At 35.2% G+C, this 20,750-nt stretch overlaps 1 protein-coding gene across 1 annotated transcript; it reads right to left on the minus strand.

Moving 5' to 3' along the window:
• Nucleotides 1–12,279: 12,279 nt before the first annotated feature.
• LOC113497536 (ommochrome-binding protein-like) lies at nt 12,280–14,778 on the minus strand. The gene has a single exon (XM_026877123.1). It carries the CDS (start codon nt 13,740–13,742, stop codon nt 12,897–12,899), a length of 846 nt encoding a protein of 281 aa, XP_026732924.1. The 5' UTR covers nt 13,743–14,778; the 3' UTR covers nt 12,280–12,896.
• Between the last annotated feature and the right edge of the window lie 5,972 nt (nt 14,779–20,750).

Consider the following 20,750-nt stretch of genomic DNA (forward strand, 5'->3'; position numbering starts at 1 on the left):
TCATGGAAACACATTTCCACCACTCCACTTCACCGTTTAATATAATGTCCCTTCATACTTTTGATTTATCATTCAAAAGAACACTTGTGAATTTATTAACCCCTTTGTAAGTTCAGAAGTAATTTGCTAAAATGTATTGTCATTAATATTTGAAATGTTACGCAATGTTGTGGAAAATTTGGGTCGCCCCGCGGGAAATCACAGCAGTAGTTACAATGGGTATGTGGAGATTTTTCATACCTGCTCCGTATTGTAACTATTAAAAATAAAGCCGTGTGGAAATAATGCATGCACTGACCGAAGACTAACTTAAAATGAGCGTTGGCTATTAATAAGGAGCTTCTTTATTCTAGCATAATAATTTGTAACTTTTGATTTTCGAGGTTTCAATACATACATACAATTGAAGACTTAAACTGCTTACGTTATCAAAGGCATAGACACGATTAGAAAGATGTGAGCTCGGTGACATTTTCTCGCTTTTCAAGTTTATGCAACTACCCTCAAATTAATAAAAGTGTTATTCATTTTCATTCATCCATACTTCTGTTTGAAGGTAGTGGAAGAAAATTGCACGATATGAAGAAAAATATGTGTTTTCATGAGTCTACGCGTGGCCATCGGCAAATTTGTCGTAACGTGACGGGTAAAAAACGTGTACGCCATATTTGATTGTGTTATTAATATTAATAATCACATTATAGGTTTAACGTTAATATTTACTATGAAACTTTATACTGCTGTGTTTAAAATACCTGTGATTTAAGCAGACAGAAAAGAATTTGAAAGGGAGATATCTTCGTATCTATATGCGTTCTGCGACTCGAGCCAGGCGTTATCACAAATTAAGTTAAGTCCGCACATAATATATCCTGCAATTTTATCAATTAGAACTATTGTCCATAATATGAGCTTGATATACTTCACTTATCAAAGAGGTTCCTCTTCAAAAGGCAACGTGCATACAACAGTATCTAAAAGCCATGCAGCGAAGGGACCAGCGCCTGTGCAATTTACTTTAGCAATGTTTGTGCAAACGTCGCGTTGCTTTACACAATTATTGACATAGTTGTTGGTCTTCCGGCGTTTTAATTATGTTTGTATTTAATTTGTAACGAATAAACAGTAACAGAAGTTTACTGTTCTGTAAGCTTTAACGATTTAAATGGGCGTAATTTATGTTTATAAGTAGGTCCTAAGACTACAGATCAATGCTGCTCCAGCCTTCTTGTACAATGTTCATGTTATTATGTAAATTTAATTTTATTTGTGTTACAATAGAACTTCGGAATTACCTTTCAATACATATGTTTGACATAAAAAGTAGCTAGTTCCCTTAAAGGGATCTACGATAGTCATCCATTGCTGTTAATTCAATTACGTAGGCTCATACAAATGCTAATTTGTTCTAATAATTATATAACACATTCAACTATAGTATCTAGTGGAATATTGCTATTCAAAATTGTCCAATGAACAGTTTGTCCGTTTCAGAAGACAGGCAATAGTAGCAAATCAATAGATAGCAATCGTTTAGTGAACAGAAGCCGGTAACAAATAGATGTGAGGCTACGCGGGCGTATCACGTCGCATAATGTAGGTAAGCAGGGCCTGCATGCCAGGCAGACTGTATGCGTCTTGCGTTCACCAAGACATTACTTTATCTGTAGAGTGACCATGATTAAAGAACAAACGTAAAGTAAAAAAAGTGACGTGTGACGGTTTCTTTTCAATGCCGATGAAGAAGCTTCATTTCAAAAATCTGTTACCGAGTGGGAGTCGAAATTGTGAAGTCAATTTTTATGACCGTACCAACCGTTGCATAACTTCGTTTTATTTTTATAATTATTATTTGTTGAGTTAACTTGGCTTCCACAATGGCAATAATAGTGGGCACAATGATACTTTGGATAGAATACAACCTCATTTACGTTACGTTTCGGTAAATATGTAGAATCGCGTTTAGACAAAATTCCTCTAGCTTCTTTTTCACGTAAAGTAGAAATTCAAATACCCTGCTGCATTTTTAAGCCAACTCTAGACAACTCAGTTGTTAAACAACACCATTCTATATCGCATAAAGAGTAACCGAGACCTAATTAAATTCTCGATCACAAATCAATACATATTTGCACGTATAAATTCAACTCTCATTTACGAAGCGTCAAAAGCAATTGCAATTTGAAACTGCTGCTTAATTACAACTAATGCGGCTTAAAATTGTATACTAAATATTACATTAGTTAATGAGTGTGTTACGTCATTTCACATACACGGTACATGCATAACTAACAGCGACTACAGTTAATACAAATAGACTGGCAAATGACGTTAATTTATGATGAGATATGGAACTCGGGAATCATATTGATCGAATATTAATGTATGTGTTTAACAGTCACTTAAATGTGTTGTGATTTTGGAAGATTTGCAGGACGTAACTAATAAATAAAAAAGTCATTACTAAATATTCGTACTTATTCGAAGATCACTGTGCTTTCTTATTCTTAGTTATTCTAAACAAAGAAAAAAATCTGAAAAATAAACAGCCATCCTAAAATGGTGTGATCTGGCATTCCAGAGCCCGCTCCTACTTTGGTCGCTCGGATGCAGAATGACAGATCTAAAAAAATCGTCACCCACTAGACGCCTGATTAAGAACATCGAAGTTCACGGCTAAGGTGATGTAACGATCTAATCAAATACGCGTGGTGCACGAGGCCAGAAATCGCAAAAGATAGAGAGGTCTGAAAGAAGAAGGTGGAGGCTTTTTCTAGAAGTTTCTTTTTTTATAGTATTCGCCTCATGGCCACCCTACCTCCTACAGTAATGTATGTATAGATATCATGAGCTTCAATATATTACCTGGATTCATGGCGCTCGCCTAGATTTACTGCAGCGCGTCGTAATAATGCTCTGTTCCAATACATTTGTATGGTAATTAAATGGACGAGCGAGTCAGGGCGGCGCGGTAGTTAACACAAACAACGAGTGGTGGGTCAGTATGTACCGGGATTGGATATTTTCGGGGAAAAAGAGTAGGCACTTATGTTATGTTATCTTTATGTTTTTTTTAAACCTTTTAGGGCCAATTTCTCAATCGCCAGATAACTTTACGACGAATATGTTTGACGTTTTGACAGTTTTTGTATAGAAAATGTGTCAAACGGCCATATTTATTCCTCAAATAAAAGTTATCTGACGATTGAAAAATCGGACCTTAATGTAATTTGATCTTGGAAGTTTAAATTGTTTCACTTAGCGCTGAAATTTTGACATATTCATATTCGTAAGACATGACATAGAGCTGATCAGAAAAGTAGCCGTATAAGTTCCAGAGTATGCTGCAATAAAACAATCTAAAAGCTTTTTATACTACATAGTTTGTTTTCTTTCGTAGCATTGTTTAGATTAGACGAAGTTAATTTTCATCTCAAGATGACGAGGAGATAATGATATTTAATAATTGCATTTCTATTAGTCTAAATCTTTGAAGGCAAATAAATGTAGTTGCACCTTTACAACAAAAAGCTTTCCAACACAAACATAAATAAGCCCGTATAAAATATTATTTACCTGTTATAAGATGGCAACAACAAAAAAAAACTGAACGTGCTTACCGCATCAAGCTAAAAGGCTTCAAATACAACCTTATTTAATAACTTAACCCAAAAATGAAATGAACAATGTTTAACAAAAGTAAGTTAGCAAAAATTCCTTTCAATTTTCCTGTCACTTACTTTGGCCAAATTTAATATTTATGAGTGAAGGTAGACGTATTCATGTCAAAAAGAAATAATAACATTTTGCTGGGAACGCGGTTGTATTATTTCTTACGAAATTCTGCGTAGAGTTATAATGGACGAAGTTATGGTAGGTGTATTTTTCAGACATATTTTATGCGCATAATAGATACACCTGGCCTTTTTGTGTATTGGTATTAAACTGGCGGGTCACTGGAAACTGCGGACCATGAATATTTGTAATATATTTTATCGAGAAACTTAACTACCTTGTAGGTATGTTAAAGTAACTTCAACTTAAAAGTAATGGTAACCAATAAATAATGGGTTCACAAGTATTTAACTTATAAGTGTTAAATACTTGTGTCGAGGGGGTTTTAAATTTTTTATAAGTCATGTACTCAAGAATCAGAGCAAGCATTTGTAGATCACACAAAGACTATGCGTGCAGTTAAAATCCTAACTACATCGATAAAAAAGGTTTGCAGTATTTCTCGCTTTTTGAAAAATAACACAGAAAAAAAAATTGGCGCATTTTTATTTGCAAAAAATCGCAAAAATATATATTTTTGATGGCAACCCAGCGGTCACGCTCCTAACAAACAAAATGGCAGGCACGTGACAACGTGACGCGGAATCGGCTGACGTCTGCAGTGACGTGACGGTGGTCGGCGTAAATGGATTTTTTCAGGAAATCGTTGCAGTTTTTGTAAGCAAATGTACCTTGCATGCTCTGATACTGGCGTTGTTGACTGTACACTTTAATTTACGCGGTATTTCCGATTCTCTGTGTTGTGTGAAAACCACCACACCAATAATTTGATTGGGGAGGTTTTATGAAATATTATGGCCAAAAAACTTATAACTTGATAGGTATTGAGCATTTTTCCGTCTTATATTACAGTACAGTAACACACCCTACATGACCATGCTGGTTTTCTCACGTAAATATTCAGTGCTTTCAAAATCATTTGATGCAGTTTGCAGCCTCATATATCATGCCTTCACGAAGTTTTTACGGCGTTCAATCGCTACAAGCATTGCACTGAATGATTTGATTTACTTCTGCATGGAACTGACGATTTCAAATTGTAGTTCCATTTACTTATTTATACCGTATATGTAGGTATACTTACAGATGTTTTTTGAGCGATATTTGTAATATCATGAAAATTCAATGTACGTTATTGATGGTTTTATGTCATTTACAAAATGGCATAGTACTGACTTATTTTCGTTATCATCGATTGTGAAATATAAACTTTTAAATCGATCAGCTATGTATGAAACATAACAAAAAACACATTTTTCAATCAAATTCTGACGCTATAACTCAACATTTACAAAAATAAAGCTTTCCCTACGAGTAATAACAATCCACGTATCCAAACTTACAAACAAAGTCGAAATAGCCCAAACAGATGAAAGAATAAAAATTTCCATTTAAAATACGAGGAAGTAGTTCCATCTTAATATAAATCATGCATACATAAATGTGAATTGTGTCGTCGTTGAATAAATCGTGACGTCACCAGCAGACTGGCCCGGAATCAAAGGGAATCTAGAACTTGCTGTTTTATCCAACTTCTATTAAAATGTATCTAGAAAGGAAATTATAATGCTATTTTAAAGTCTCTGCAAGTAAAATGCTTTCATAAAAATGATAATGTTATCTCCGAGTTAAAAATACAGTTCTGTGAAATGGTTATTATAAGGTTAGAGAATAAATTAGTGTTACCTGGATCTATTTTTTTATGCTATGCTTTATTTTAGAACATTTTCAAAATGTAGAAAAAAATATTGGCCAAATATTTATAGTTACTCTAGGCGGCAGAAGTAGAGGCTGAACTGATAACTGAGGAAAACAATAAAACTTTTAAATTATTTTTTTGCAGAGATATCTCTAGTTCTTCAGCGACATACCTATCCCATGCATTCAAACGGAACAGAAAAACTTTCACTTCCAAATTTCGATAAACGAAAACTGATAGAGGTCCAAAGAGGCCATATATCTCAGTATCCCTGGAACCTATCCACCGAGTAGAAAAAGTCAGCCATTTATTTAACGGCAGCGTACCGTTCCATGTGTTCCGTCGTTTTTCATTTTTCCCCGGAATCACACTTTCAAGCGAAGTATTTTGCCGATGCAATCACTTACGGTATGTTTCGCTATAACCCTTGACACATACCTGCATGATTTGCTTTCCTTTGCTTTCTACTTTCTGTTATTATAAAAGCGTTTTCAAACATGGAATGAGGCTGGCTATAACAGAATAATATACTTACATCGTATGTTACAGCTGCAATCATTTAGTGTCCATTTGTCTATTGATGCTTAAAGTAAACGGAATATCTTAATTAATGTGCTTTATCACCAGAGATCCCATTATCGGTTGATTGGTGCTCATGAGCAAAAAAAAGCCTTTTCCAGACCTAGTAGCTTCAGAAAATATGAAAAGTTCAAGGCATAGAACATAGAAAGCTGAATTCTATAAGCGAACCAGAGTCGCAATACTTTAAAACCGATACAAGCTTCAAGGAAAATCCAATCAACTGCTAATAATCCTCATTCAGGAGGTGCGCTTTATTGTTACTTGAAAAGAGGGGTAAAGAAAGGGGGGTAATACAGTTCGCGACGAGGCTCGTAATAGGAGCTCATAAACCAGGACTAATGGTTTTGTGGAAGCGAGACGGGGCACTGCACTTGGAGTATCACCATCTCGTTTTCGCAAAGACGAGACCTGCTTTAGAAGTACATGGTAGCCGCAGTTGACTGAGGTAAGCGGATTAGTTTCTACGCAAGTCCAACGTAAGCCATCCACATTATCAAATAGATAAAATAAATAATAGTCTCAATAGTTTGATTGGATTCAGTAACCTCCATCTTCTGTAAGTCTGTATTCAGCACTCTAGCTTTCTCAGCGTATTAGTTGACGAGAGTGATGAAATACTAATTACAGCTTTTATAAGGAACTAAATCAACTTTAAAACGTGGAATTCAACAAACTGGTAGGTCGACTTGATTTAAAGGAAGATCACGTATTTTGGCTTTATCTAAAGAATAAAACTGACAAACAGTTCAGTCGGGGTCGATATTTATGTAAATATACTGGAAAATGTTATTATAATGTTTTCGAGCTAAAGAACAAAAACATCCTCCATTATTATCGTCGTGTTGGCCTTGCTGTTCTATATATTGATTTAATACTTAATACTTTATTGCTTCCGTAATGTAGTTACATTTGTATGAATGAAGTACAGGTTCATTCCTAAAGAAGACCAAGCACCAATATTCCCTTTCCAGACCTTTCCAAAGTCATTTGTACTCAATTTTTCCAAGATATCACTGATAAACGGTGAAGGAGAACATCACGAAGAAACCTGGTTTGATCAACAATCAATGCTCTAACGTTCCTTATAAAGGTGGATGGATGCCCGTGCCCAATACTGGGACATGTATAGGCTGGTATTATAATTATGTTAACTAACAAACGGACGTTAAATAATAAAATGAGAACTAGCTTATTGGAAACAATGCCCAGCTCATGATTAAAGAGGTCAATGAAAACAATAGAAATTTTTACTTACTAAACACTTTGATCATAAAAGTGCATTCAAGCAACCTCCTTCAATCCACGTTTTCTCAAAAACTTTTCTGCCAGTAGTCAGCTTTTAATCCCCGTATTTGTATGGAAACCTGGCACTTTACTATTCAGCCTTATTTCCGCGAGTTTACATAATTTATTTCCTTTGTTCCTCGTTTCGATCGTTTGTTTGATAAATTCAATGGTGCATTCGTATAATACGGTATCAGGTATAGGGTTGTCGAGTTATTAATATACCCGTCTATTATACTCCCAAGCGGATTATATTTGAAGTTGCCAAATTGAGAAAAATGTAAATAAATGCGGACAACATCACATACATTGTTCTGAACCCAAAGTAAGTTGCTGAATCACTTGTGTTATGGAATTCAGATACAACGAAGGTACCACAAACACCCAGACGCGAGACAATGTAGAAATGTGAATTTTTACATTGACCCGACCGGGGATCGAACCCGGGACCTTAGAGCTAGCGACACCTTGAAACCGGTGCGTACGCCACTGGACCACGGAGGTCGTCGTAAATGTTAGACGGGACTCAAACCTGCGACTTCTGGCTTTATGCACCAGTTGCTTTACCAACTAAGCTACGAGGGAAGGAAGGTATGAAGAACATGATTTAAAAAAAAAACCATTAGGTATAGATAGTCACTTTTTATGGAAGGCATTTGCTAGCTACCTTTATAGTCTATAAATTCCGTTCTATTGTAACTTGAATATTAAGATGCGAGATTTTAGATTGGTGTTCATCTTAAGGAGAATTAATAACTTATAGTTAAGTATAGTTTAAAATGTTTTTAAGAGGTCAATTTATATTAAGAGGCAACCCTTATCGCTGCATAGATTACAATGCAACAAAAGCCAAAATCTGCCCAACAGTCCATTTACGCACGACTAGCGACAAATAGCTGCATTACTTCTTCGCTCACGTTTCCATAGCAACCGTGTAATCATTCCTGTTGCCATGGCGACTGTACTGCAACCATCCCGAAGGAATTATGCGTGTTACGCCAAGCAACGCGGAATTACGGATGCGACCTGCGGACGTGACCAACCCTTGAATGTTTTGCCTATTTATAGAAAAGAGGTACCAAGGGGCAAGGATGGAACTTGTACTTACTATTGATTGGGACAGAGTAGGAAGTGGTAGAATTCGTGCTATTAAATCTGTAAGAGGCACTTTCAGTTCAAAAGTTGAGAATCAACAAATAGTGCACATTCTTGAACATTCTTTAAAATATTTTTATATAAATAAATATATGTATTGATAAAATATAGTTAACAAGTTATTTTCCGCACCTGTACTTGTGTTTCTGCAGTGAATAAATGGATATTAAATAATGGAAAATTAATGGATTTTACTTAACTTTTTATAAACCTAAAGGAAGTTCTCGATCATCGTTATGTTCAAACAACAGGCAATTTTTTTAATCGTGACCTCTTCTTGTTTCAATGTCGACCTTTTGAAAGTACGTTACGTACAGGATTTTAATTAAAAGCATCTCGTTACTATAAAAATATGTAACAACGGACATTTTACAAAATGCTCGCCCGCATAGGATTAACGAAAATCCCTGACATTTGACGTCAAGAGTTATGCTCCGGGACACGCGACGAATTAAGAGTAATGTTCAATATGTTAATATTTTTTATGTTTATAAGGGTCCGGTGATAAAATGAGAAAACCCTTATTCATGTTGGGTGTAGGTCCGTTTACAGTCCAAAACGAAACTTTGTCAAAGAAAATAACAAATGACAGTGAACCTTTTTTTTTTTTTTTTTAGGCGGGGGAATCCTCATGGACACCCACTCCCTCGGGGGAGGAAATGGGTAGTGTCAGACTTTTACTGACTAAACCTGAACCGCCGTGCTACGTCATCCGCGTTTTTGTGTCGGTGTATGGCAATGCGTTGCAATCCTTCATACACAAATGACAGTGAACCTATGCTTTTCAAGCAAGGAGCGAAGCCAGTTTAGGAATTTCAATAAGTAATTTTCTGCTCATGGTGAGCTTCTTTATGTAACAAAAAGACCAGACGCAAGATCATTTTTTATATTTCGCCTTCACAAAAATCATTGTATCGCGGGGTGTTTCACAAACATTTCAGGGACAAGCGCAAATACAAGTGTTCGTTGATCACAAAAACACTTGTCCAACGAGACAATCGAACCCCCGACACGTTGCTTACAGTTTGGCATGACCTCAACAACTCGGCTATTTATTTTTAGCCTACGGATCAAATGTAAAAACTCTATCGATTTATTTATTCTATTCAAACTACGAAACGTGACTATTGAATAATATTCGGAGCACTATTGCAAATATAACGGGTAATGCATCGGGAATCTGATAAAGCACGATTCCAGTTTATTTGCTGACCATATACTTCACTGACATTTAAATTCGATAAAATGGTTTTGGGTTATTTTGGATCTATTTTCAACATACAGAGTGCCGCAGGCTAGTCTATCCTAGTATGAATTGTTGTGGTCATTGTAGACAGTTACAATAAAATACTGGAAATAGGTGTGATATTTAAATCCTCTCCTACACTAGACTATGTTAGTCTACGATACCAATCTTTATCTCGACCTACTTGAACCGCAAATAATTGGGTTCATACAATAAACTGTTTCATTCAAAATTATAAGGTTGTTTCTTTCTGAAGGAATAGCCCAAATGGAGTGATAAAAGTGACCAACCAAACACAGTGTCCACAAAGTGTCGCGTGGAACAAGAGTTTGTTTGTCTCACGAATGATTATTCTGGATGTCTTTGTGCATGTGACGAAATTTTAGAGAACACACATTAATTTTATTAATTCAATACAAATTAATTTATTTTCTTATTAAAGTCATTCACGGCATAATATAAGATTCAGGAAGGTTGCATTGTAAAGATAGTCAAATAGGTATCATATACATATATATATGTGCCTTTGTAAGCTGTTACGTTCCTTTGTTTGACCCATTTTTCCTACTGGCCTTCAGAGTAACGCAGTTTTAAGGAGAATTCAGACATGTTTCATGACATTCATAGTAAGACTTGTACTAATATACAAAGAAAATTGTATTTTTTTATTTAACTCCTTAATGAGATTTCATTGTCATTTCAACAATATCACACAAAATTGGTCAATATTTTAGTCAAAAGTCTATTCGGTTTTGAAATGTTATGTCATTTGAATTGAAACAAATTAGCATTTTTGCTAATTAAAAAAAACCTCGAAACTTGGAGTTAAAAAAAAAACCAAACATTTAAAGTCTGAAAAACTTACAACAATAATTTTTAATTGTTCAGTCCTTCACATTTTCTGCAACATTACATTTAGATAAGATATATTTATTTATTTGTAAGAATATGGTAATTGAGATGTTACAAAAATTATCGCTCCATAATATTCTGCCGTTTCCGGCGCACAAATATTTGAGGTGGATACAAATAATAATTATTATACTAAAAACAACACATAAAAAATTATTAATATTAACTAATATTAAAGTATACCAAGTCTACAACCACCCTTATTTTACCAATATAACCGGCGTCTCCTGGTATTTAATTAATAAAGTTCCTGTTCCTGTGCATGTACAGAATGAAAATCAGGTAAATTGTCCTGCTGCACGTGATCTGACTATAATCTTAATTAACGTTCTTGTGTAACTAACAAAGTCACAAATTTGATTAAAACTTATATCCTCTGTACTTCACACGCAGATCAGATATCATATAGTCGGTATATGTAAGAAAAAGCATCTTAATCTTTCACTACCCATAACCATAGGACGTGTCACAACACAGTGGTCAGTGATCTTGATGGCTTAATTGGTAAATAAAATAAATAAATAAATGCGGACAACATCACATACATTGTTCTGAACCCAAAGTAAGTTGCTAAAGCACTTGTTATGGACTTGTATTGTTATGGAATTCAGATACAACGAAGGTACCACAAACACCCAGACCCGAGACAATGTAGAAATGTGAATTTTTACATTGACCCGACCGGGGATCGAACCCGGGACCTCAGAGATAGCGACACCTTGAAACCGGTGCGTACGCCACTGGACCACGGAGGTCGTCAAAAAAACCACGGAGGTAAAGCGCCTCAATCGCAAGTTCAAGTAATGGCTGAGGTTCGAAATTTTTCACTACATTACTTTTACTATTTTATTGCAAAGACGAATATGAAAAAGCGCAATCCATGACAGGCATACCCATTGTAGTCCAGCGGGATTGTCCAAAAGTGTTTCTTCGGCATCAGTACATAAAGGGCAAACAAAGGGACACGTATTTGTTTTAGTCTCTAAAAGTCTGATACTCTCAAAGTGAACCCACGTGAAGAGTCGCTAGATAGTTTCCCACCCGGAAAAAAAAACAATAAGCATAGAGGGATGCTCTCTTCCAGAACTAGCTCAATTTCATATTTAGAGGCAGCGGAAACTTGGTGAGGAATACCTTATGATAATAATCTGAAAAGACAAGGAAGAGGCAAATATTAACAGTGAACTAGACAGCTTAAAATGCAAAAAAATATTCAGTAACTTAATTCGTGCCAGCATCGTCCACAAGAACTCCAAAAATGTACCATTTACAAATATTCGTTGTTTCACAATCGTATTTATCAACACCAACTCCTAATGCAACAAACCTGCCACTAATATGCGAACAATTCTGTAAACGCCTGTTTATTTATCATTTGTTATTAACCACGTTAACACTTGTGTTACTGGAACACATTACATTGTTGATCAGTTGTATCACTGTGTTTGGGTTAAATAGGGCATGGTTAGTATCTACACTCAATGAGGGAATGACGTTTGTTTGACTATGTTTAGCTACACTTACTAAATAAGAGGTATTTGCTAGATTTATTTCAGTATTGACATGGGTCGAAATGTGTCTGCAAAGGAGTCAAAAGTTGGTGAAAGCATTTGATTAAGGCACGAACGGAATGGAGAAGAGTGAGAAAATCCGGACAAACGTAATTTGGACTCACTAAACTGAAGGTTTTGTACAAATAGGCTACATAAACCATTAAACGTTTCTTAACCTTCATATTTATTAGTATTTATCATACTTCATATTTATAATATTCATTACAACGGTAACATAGATACATTATCTTTGAAAGTTTCAACTTTCACACATACATCTGTACCTCAGTTATAGTAAAGTCCCGTTTTTACCTCTTCTGAACCCTAAAAAGAGTTCAAAACACATATTCGTAACATACTTAAAGAGACAAATCAAACACTAATTGTTAATATCTTAAATATATTTTTTCATCCGACTTCTTCAAGTAAATTGTAGATATTACATTACAGTACAAATTAATTAACATTAAATCAATCTAAAAACATGGATATTATGCGTATTTATAACAAACAGTTTAGTGAAAATTTACAATTAGGATGAAAAAAATAGCCCTTAAAATATCTAGAGACACATAAATCTAATTTGTATTTTATTTTATTTTATTTTAATGGTTATTTATTATTTAATCTTGCATTGATGGATGATACGATACAGACCTTACATTTCATTTCACAAATTGCGAATTTGATCGTAATAAGTTTCTCTGGCCATCGGAACCAATCGTACGATCTCGTGAGAATCTGAATAAATTATATTGTTGGACTTGTCAAAAGTTAGTCCCAGAACCCCTTGGACATTAATAACTTTCTTCACTTTCTGTACCATTTTAGTGACGACAAATATTCCGTCTTCACTACAAACATGGACTATCCCGTTGTTATCCGTCGCTATGCCCAAAAATCTCGGGTGATCCCTCAATAGAACAGGCCGGTAATGATCGCGCTTTATACCAAATAACCCGGTACCGTTAATAAAGAAAATATTGTCTTCCTTATCCAAAACAAACTGATGAACGATATCACCTCGTAATTCTTGTACAGCACGCACAGTTTTGTTCTCATAATAAAACGCACTGAGACTGGGAAACTTGATGAAGTAAATGTTCTTCTTGATAAACAGCCACCAGATATCCAAATTGTTTATATTTAGCCTCTGCAAGCTTTTGTTTGCGGCGCTATATTTGTAGATGCCGTGGCTGCCTCCGAAATACATTTCACCAGTGGCTGGGTCATTGGATATGGCAAAAGCGTCCTTAACGCCTTTCAGAACACTGAGGCTTTTGGTTTCGATGTTGAGGATCGCTGGGACGTATTCCCCTTGGCCGAAGTCGAAGCTGAAGTACAACGTGTTGGTGGTCTTGTCTACGGACAGCTGGTTGGGGCTGTGGGCGATAGTTGTTAAGGTCTCCTTCACGTAGCAGTGCTTCGATGGATCAGTTGAGACGACATCACAATACTTGCTCTTAGTTTTTGCGTTGATGCTCACAATTATAAAAACAAATGAATAAAGTCTCATCTTCGATACAAAATTGTAAACAGCACGATCTAAAATGTATTTGTCTGAGTCATACGATTCCACTTTATAGAATTTTTAAAGTTTTTATTGTTCGAACTCTATCCAATACTTGAAATAAGATTGCAACAGAGACGTTACTGGAATTTTAAATTGCCATTCGATGCACTTTATAAATTTTGTATTATTTCAACATTTCATCTTTGTATTGAATCTTTTTCTGTCTTCAATATTGGTTTCACTTAAAGATACTTTTTATACTACTATCTTTATGAATTTCTCGGAGATATTTTTGAAGTCACTGACATGAGGAACTTCTCAGTTTGAGTAACAAGCCAACAATGTTGGAGCGAGTGCTGCAAACAGAATTATTACTGTTCATACTAACAATGAAAGTATTTGTAAACACCGGAATAATAAGATATGTTTAGTAATATTAATTGTTTGAGCGACGTTTATGTCGGCCGTGATGAATGGAGGTATTTCAATGAAGTATTTATATTCGTAATCGGTTTAATATGAGGAGAATGGAGACGGCTGACTTTTGTCATCTTGTTGTATGCGTGTGATTATAATGTATCTTTCTCTTCGTCCATATTGTTAATGCCTCCAGGTGCTCGGATTTCAGGAAATTTTGGGTAATAAAAAAGGCGCATATAGTCGTAAATCTAAAGATAAAACAGCCAATAACCCCCCTTTAAAAGCGTTTGGAAACACCGTTATATTAAAATATTACTTATTCATAATTTCCTTACAAAAAGACGTAACACATAATCTGAGCCGTAAAAAAAGCATAAACAATAAACTAGGCGTGGGTTCCTGTCAAAAATCTCGCAATAAAAACTGCTTGCTGTAATTTAATGGGCCAAAGGATTGCCAAGTTAGGGACGGCCCTTAACTCTGCCTTGATAAATTAGTTTCTGAAAGAATATTCAAAAGTATCTTTTATAATGAATGATGAATTTGTTGAGATACGAACAGTTTATTAATCTTGTTCTATGTTAAAAATAATTAGTTAGTTCCCAATATAACGAATTGCTAAATTTCAATTAAAGCCTCATTTGTAATAAATAGTCTGCAACCTCAATTATAAAACCTCTTCAGTTACTATTCGGGTCAATACTGGCATTTTGGCCAGAGCGATGATTCCGCTAGGAATAAACGATAATGAGTCGTGATCAAGTGTTTAATTGAATACCCTATCCCGATAACGGCTATCCTGAAATCAGCCGGTGACATGTGAATACTTATTAAATAAGTAAAAAGTAGGTATTAGTGAAGGTTACCAACTTAACTTCGCAACTAGCCTAACTTGAATAAGTATATATTACTTGTCAAACTTATGTTGGTTACGCAAAATATGCTTAAAAATGATTATCAAGTTATTTCATTATGTTTTGTTGAGGCTTTTTTAGATATACTTATGAGCCGCATTCTTTAAATTTCGAATACAGTTTTTCCGGTCTCAAACCTAGTTTTATAAAATGATACAAGGGGACTGCCTAAACCACAAGTATTTGAAGCTTGAATTTTATTTTTATAATCCTAATTATATAAGGATTATATTCCGAACCTGGTCTTAAAATAGCACCGTAAGCCTATTCAGAGGCGTTTTATGTCTCTCATCCAAAAAGGTCGGTTATTCACGATTTAAATTTAGGATTTAATTATCACTTGCGAATTAACGGAAATCTGCATGCTTGGGGAAACTTAACAAGATTTCAAAGGTCCTTTATAGATATTACATAATATTATATTATGTATAATAGATTCATGAATATAGGTCCGTAGTTATTGTGGGAGTTAATTAATATTTGTATAAGCACAAAACAATGAGTATATTCAGTTTCTGAGATTTACTGTTAATTTTTTTTCGGTTTAGTATAGTTACTTGTTCGTTGATTTTGCGTTTTGTAATAAGCTTATATGGTGTGGTGTGTAAATAAGCAGTTTTAATGAAGAGAATTATCCTATTTATTGGAAATGGGTGTTAAAAATAGACACATAAAGTTTGGCTTTTTTGGTACGAATATTGCTGCAATCGAATTCTCCAGAAACTGGAAAAATATATGGAAATCGTAACTTATGATTACTATCCTAATAAACCAATACAAATAAAGAAGACCTTGTAATTAAACATAGACGTCAATTATTCAAAAGTCGGCTTACAAAATACCAGTGAAACAATCAGTACCCAAGTATTAGTAGTAAGGCTGTGCTCCCGCTCAAGACAAATGGTTCTGTTTGATGTTAAACGCTGGCACCCGAGCGTCTGCCAAGAGCATTGAACCGAGAACATTTATACAGGCGAGGCAATTACTTTGATATATTGCTTGTTATGCAGAATAAACTAATAAGTGTTTTATGTTTTAATTTGTAAAAAAAAACGCTACGATTATCGCGCGTGCTGGATGCGGCCCAGAACAAAGAATCGTGGAAGGATTTGGGAGAAGCCTTTGCCCAGCAGTGGGATACAGTGGGCTACATAAAATTTTTGGAAAAAATGTAATCGTTGTACTTTTTTATGTGGAATGAGGCGTTTGCCCAGTAGTGGAGTATTTAGGGGCTAATAATACCTAATATTCTCCTTTTATAATGTGTGCCGTGTTATAATATTGGTAGACCTCTTTATCGGGTCATGAGGTGAAATTAAGAATGAATTTCTAAATAGAATTCTGTAGGTCACATTTAAAAACATTTTTTTTAAATTACTTTAATATTTTTTTACAATTCCCACTACCAACACGCTTACTTAAATTCTGATCAAAGTCGGATAAGAAGAAACGTAAGAAGAATCATTTTTAACTGACATTTGTAATTTACAAAATAATTAGCTCAAAGTAAAATTCCTTCAAAGGCAACCGAGAAAAAACTCAACGGTCTTATATAATCCGTAAATCATCCTCTCATCTCGTAGCTAAGCAAATAAAAGATTTAAACATTACTAATGGATGCTGAAATATTACACTTTCAGTCTCATTTCACTTCAGACTACATTAATTAAAATATAATAAATTTTAAAACAGGAGTAGCCCTACCTTTACACATGCGTTCACAAAAATTGGTCGCTGAATAAATAATAACGATTTATTTATTTACTTATATTCTGTCACTTTTTAATTAATTAATTTGTGGTCGGGTTAACTTTGCTTTTGCGAATGATTTCATATTTAAATAAATAATTTACTGTACTTATTTAATACTAGCTTTTCGCCCGCGGCTTCGCCCGCGTCGATGTCGGTTATATCGCGTTTCCAAGAGAACTCTTCAAAAGTCCGTGATAAAAACTCTCTCTCTATCTCTGTACCAAATTTCATTAAAATCAGTTCAGTGGTTTAGACGTGAAAGCGTTACAGACAGACAGACAGAGTTACTTGCGCATTTATAATAATAATAATAATAATAATCTTTATTTCAGAACAATGTCCATACATAATTACAAAATAATAAGATTTATAGTAAAATTTGTGCGCGTATAAATGCTTTCAGGATGTCTGAGTCCTGCTTTTCCGCAATAACCTGCAGGATGCTGTTGGTGCTGCTCCTGACCCTGCTCAGTAGTGATACGAGCCGCTTGCGTATTACCGCGTGGAAGCCGTCTACCCTGGCTTCCGCAAACATACCGGAGGCACTGCAAAAACGGGGCAACCCCAACAACATCCTAAACCCGTTGTTATATTGGACACGTAAGGCATTGAGCGTCCTCTGCGTATATCTGAACCACAGGCTGCACGTGTAGAAAGTCTGACAGTAGGCTTTAAATAGAGTGACTTTAACTTGTTTACTACAACGCACAAACCTGCGGGCCAGCATATTACTTCTAACCGCCAATGCCCTACGTTCCCGTTCTATGTCAACCTGGTCCTCAAGGTCCTCTGTAACGTAATGTCCAAGATATTTAAACTTTTCTACCCGCTTTAGTTCAATGCCATTTAGCTTTATTGCGGGCACATTCAATGTACATTTACCGGGGGCCTTGAAAACCATGTACTCGCTCTTCTTAGCATTGTACATCAATCCATGCTGAATGCTATATGTTTCACATATTGCAAGCAACTGCCTCATTGCACTTACAGTTGGGGTCAGCAGCACCATGTCGTCTGCGTAACTAAAGTTGTTCATACAAATGTTGTCAATCCAGCATCCCACTCGTGTGCTGCTGAGCCCAACTATAAGCTCATTCACGTACAAGTTGAAGAGCCTAGGAGAACTCAAACCACCTTGTCTCACCCCGCACTCCAACCTGTACGTGTCCGAGAAGGCATTTGCCCACCTTACATAATTATTCTGGTTTTGGTACCAGAAATGAAAAATCCGTTGTACCTGTGTAGGCACGCGGGTTTTCTTGAGTTTCTCCCATAACAAGTCATACGACACAAGGTCAAATGCCTTGGAGAGGTCAAGAAAGCATGCATACACAGGTGTACTTCTTTCCGTGTAGTATTGGACAGTGTGCTTCAGACTCAGAATTGCGCTTTCAGTGGAAAGTCCCGCGCGAAAACCAAACTGAGCATCATGAATATTAATATTTTTATCAAGTTCTGAGTCGAGCACACTGTCCAACACCTTGGCCACAATTGTAGCCAAGGAAATCGGTCGGTAATTGTTCTTATCAGACAAATCTCCAGTTTTATTTTTAACTATTGGTACTACGATGGTTTTCATAAGGTCTATAGGCAAGTACGAGTGATTCAGACATAAGGTAAAGAACATTGCCAGCACACGCGGTAAATGAACACCAGCGTATTTTAGATGCTCGATACTGAGTCCATCATGACCCGGTGACTTGCCCCTAGACATGCTACTCACAATTTGTCGAACTTGTTTAGCAGACACCCTATACAATTCACCGGTCATGGTGGACCCAGGATCTGCAGACGAAGAACCCAGTGGAGACTTAGTGGTAAAATGTTCTCTAAACAGTTCAGCTATATCTCTGCTATCACTCGCACTTCCCACGCTCACTGGAAGGCCAGTCTTATGATTTAAACTGTTGGTTGCTTTCCAAAAATCACTAAAGTTTTTAGAAGCACGACATTCCGAAATAATTTCCATTTTTATCTGTTCTTTGTTATTGTGACACCACTTTAAATATATTTATAATATTGGTAGGGATTATGGAGCCTTTTATTTTGTTTAAGTTATGTCGTATTAAAATTTGGATTATTTAACAATTGTCAAATGGTAAGAAATTGAAATCACTAAAATCAAAAACTTTTTGACGTACGAGTATTGCACGTACGGCGTTGTAAATACTAACTTAAAGAATCCAACTGAAAAGTTTTGTGTTCTCAAGCGTCTAACTCACTTGTGGCTATCTTCCAAAATGGCTGCAGTAAATTTTATTACATTTCACAGTATTTTTGGGTTTCGAAAGTAGATTTCTTCGACTTTCGTGGTTCAATTTGTTTCTGGTAAAAGAAATTGTTTGTATGGAGACGTATGAGATCGTCTGTTGCTGTCTTCGTTTGTTTTACAACGGTTGGATTTAGTGGACAATACATTTAGTAGATAATGTGAACCACTTGTACGAAGATGACCTAATGTGAATTAACTCAAATCTGTTTTTTACCTGTTGGACATTTTTTTCTGTCCCCACTTGTATCCATCAGAATACATCATGTTTATATTTTGTAGTACTTGCACTCTGAGTTCTGACGTCACGAACTACCTACTTACAGGGTGGTGTTATTCCGTTGATTTTACAGAGTAACCACTTTAAAACATTACGGACTTCGCAAATATCATATCAAAGAAAAAATGTACTTTAAACTGAGCCACATAAGGTAACTTTTCGCTTAACAGTCTCAGACGTAGAATATTCACCATTGCAGGGATTCAGTATAAAATTTCATTATTAAAAGTAGTTTGAAAAAAATATGCAAGAGTTTCACAAACTGTTTTGAACTGTTGAGAACAAGTATTTTTGATTCAGTGCTTGAAGTTCGAATATTATGAAACGAATGAATTACGTTCCCTAGTTTACTGCGAAAGAAGTTTTGTAGTACATTATTTTGTGGAGAATTGTAACGAAAGTCTTTCTGCCTCTTTTATTTTAAGTTTCCTTTTAAATCGAGTGTACTTGTTCTGCCTTTTTTATTTTGCTTTCTAAATTTAGACTAGGAATGTAAAATGTCTGTTTTATGTCTTAAAAATATCACCCTCGACCTTATATTTCGTAACGGATAGGAATGTAGGGTGACGGCAGTTTCTATTTATCTATTCTATATTATTCTTTAAAAGATGATAAAAGACCAATATTTAACTAGAGGCCTAAAAAGCTATGCTATCAAATACGAAGTAACTCACTACCAATTTTATAAAAAAATAATTACAAAGTTTACTTAAAAGAGGAAAAGTCAAAATTAATAACCAATTATGATACAAACAAAATGTAATTGCTTTCATAATATTTCAGGGTGTTTCCAAGAAGACACCTCCGATAATTGAATAAAAGTCATAAATTATAAACACTCCTCTCAGATCAAATTAAAACATTTCGTTTAGAAGTGTCGAGCCCGCCTTGCCCCAATTACATGCCATTTAAGATTAAATTTTATTACAAGGCAATAAAATCCTTAATTGTTTGTCGTTAGATTAGAAGAATTGTGTTAGATTGTTAAATTAGAATGCTACAACAATTACGAATCGTGTTAAAAATAAGTTGATTGTCAATTCTGAACTAAGAGAAGGCTGTAAAATAGGAATCGCTAAAAGTGGTAGCAAGATGAGTTTAAATTTTGCGCGCAAAATATTTCGAGTTACAAAAGATATTCTGGAGTTAAATTTCGTTTCTCTCCACTAATTCAAGGAAATAATGTTATAACTTTGAATATGGGGTCCCACAGTCCCAATTAGGAGGTCTCCTAGCGCGACCACCTCCTAATAATTTTCCTCCTGTTAACTGTAAAAGATTTGATGTTCAAGGAAAAACAATTTTTACCACTGTTGAATTTATATACTGTTATTTATTTTATTTCGAGGGTACAAAATTCTCTGCATACATTTTAC

This window comes from Trichoplusia ni, chromosome 9 (genome assembly GCF_003590095.1).
Source record: "Trichoplusia ni isolate ovarian cell line Hi5 chromosome 9, tn1, whole genome shotgun sequence".
NCBI lineage: Eukaryota > Metazoa > Arthropoda > Insecta > Lepidoptera > Noctuidae > Trichoplusia > Trichoplusia ni.

What these genes read in the sequence shown, in the direction of transcription:
- LOC113497536 (XM_026877123.1), bottom strand. Translation starts at nt 13,742, where the DNA reads ATGAGACTTTATTCATTTGTTTTTATAATTGTGAGCATCAACGCAAAA.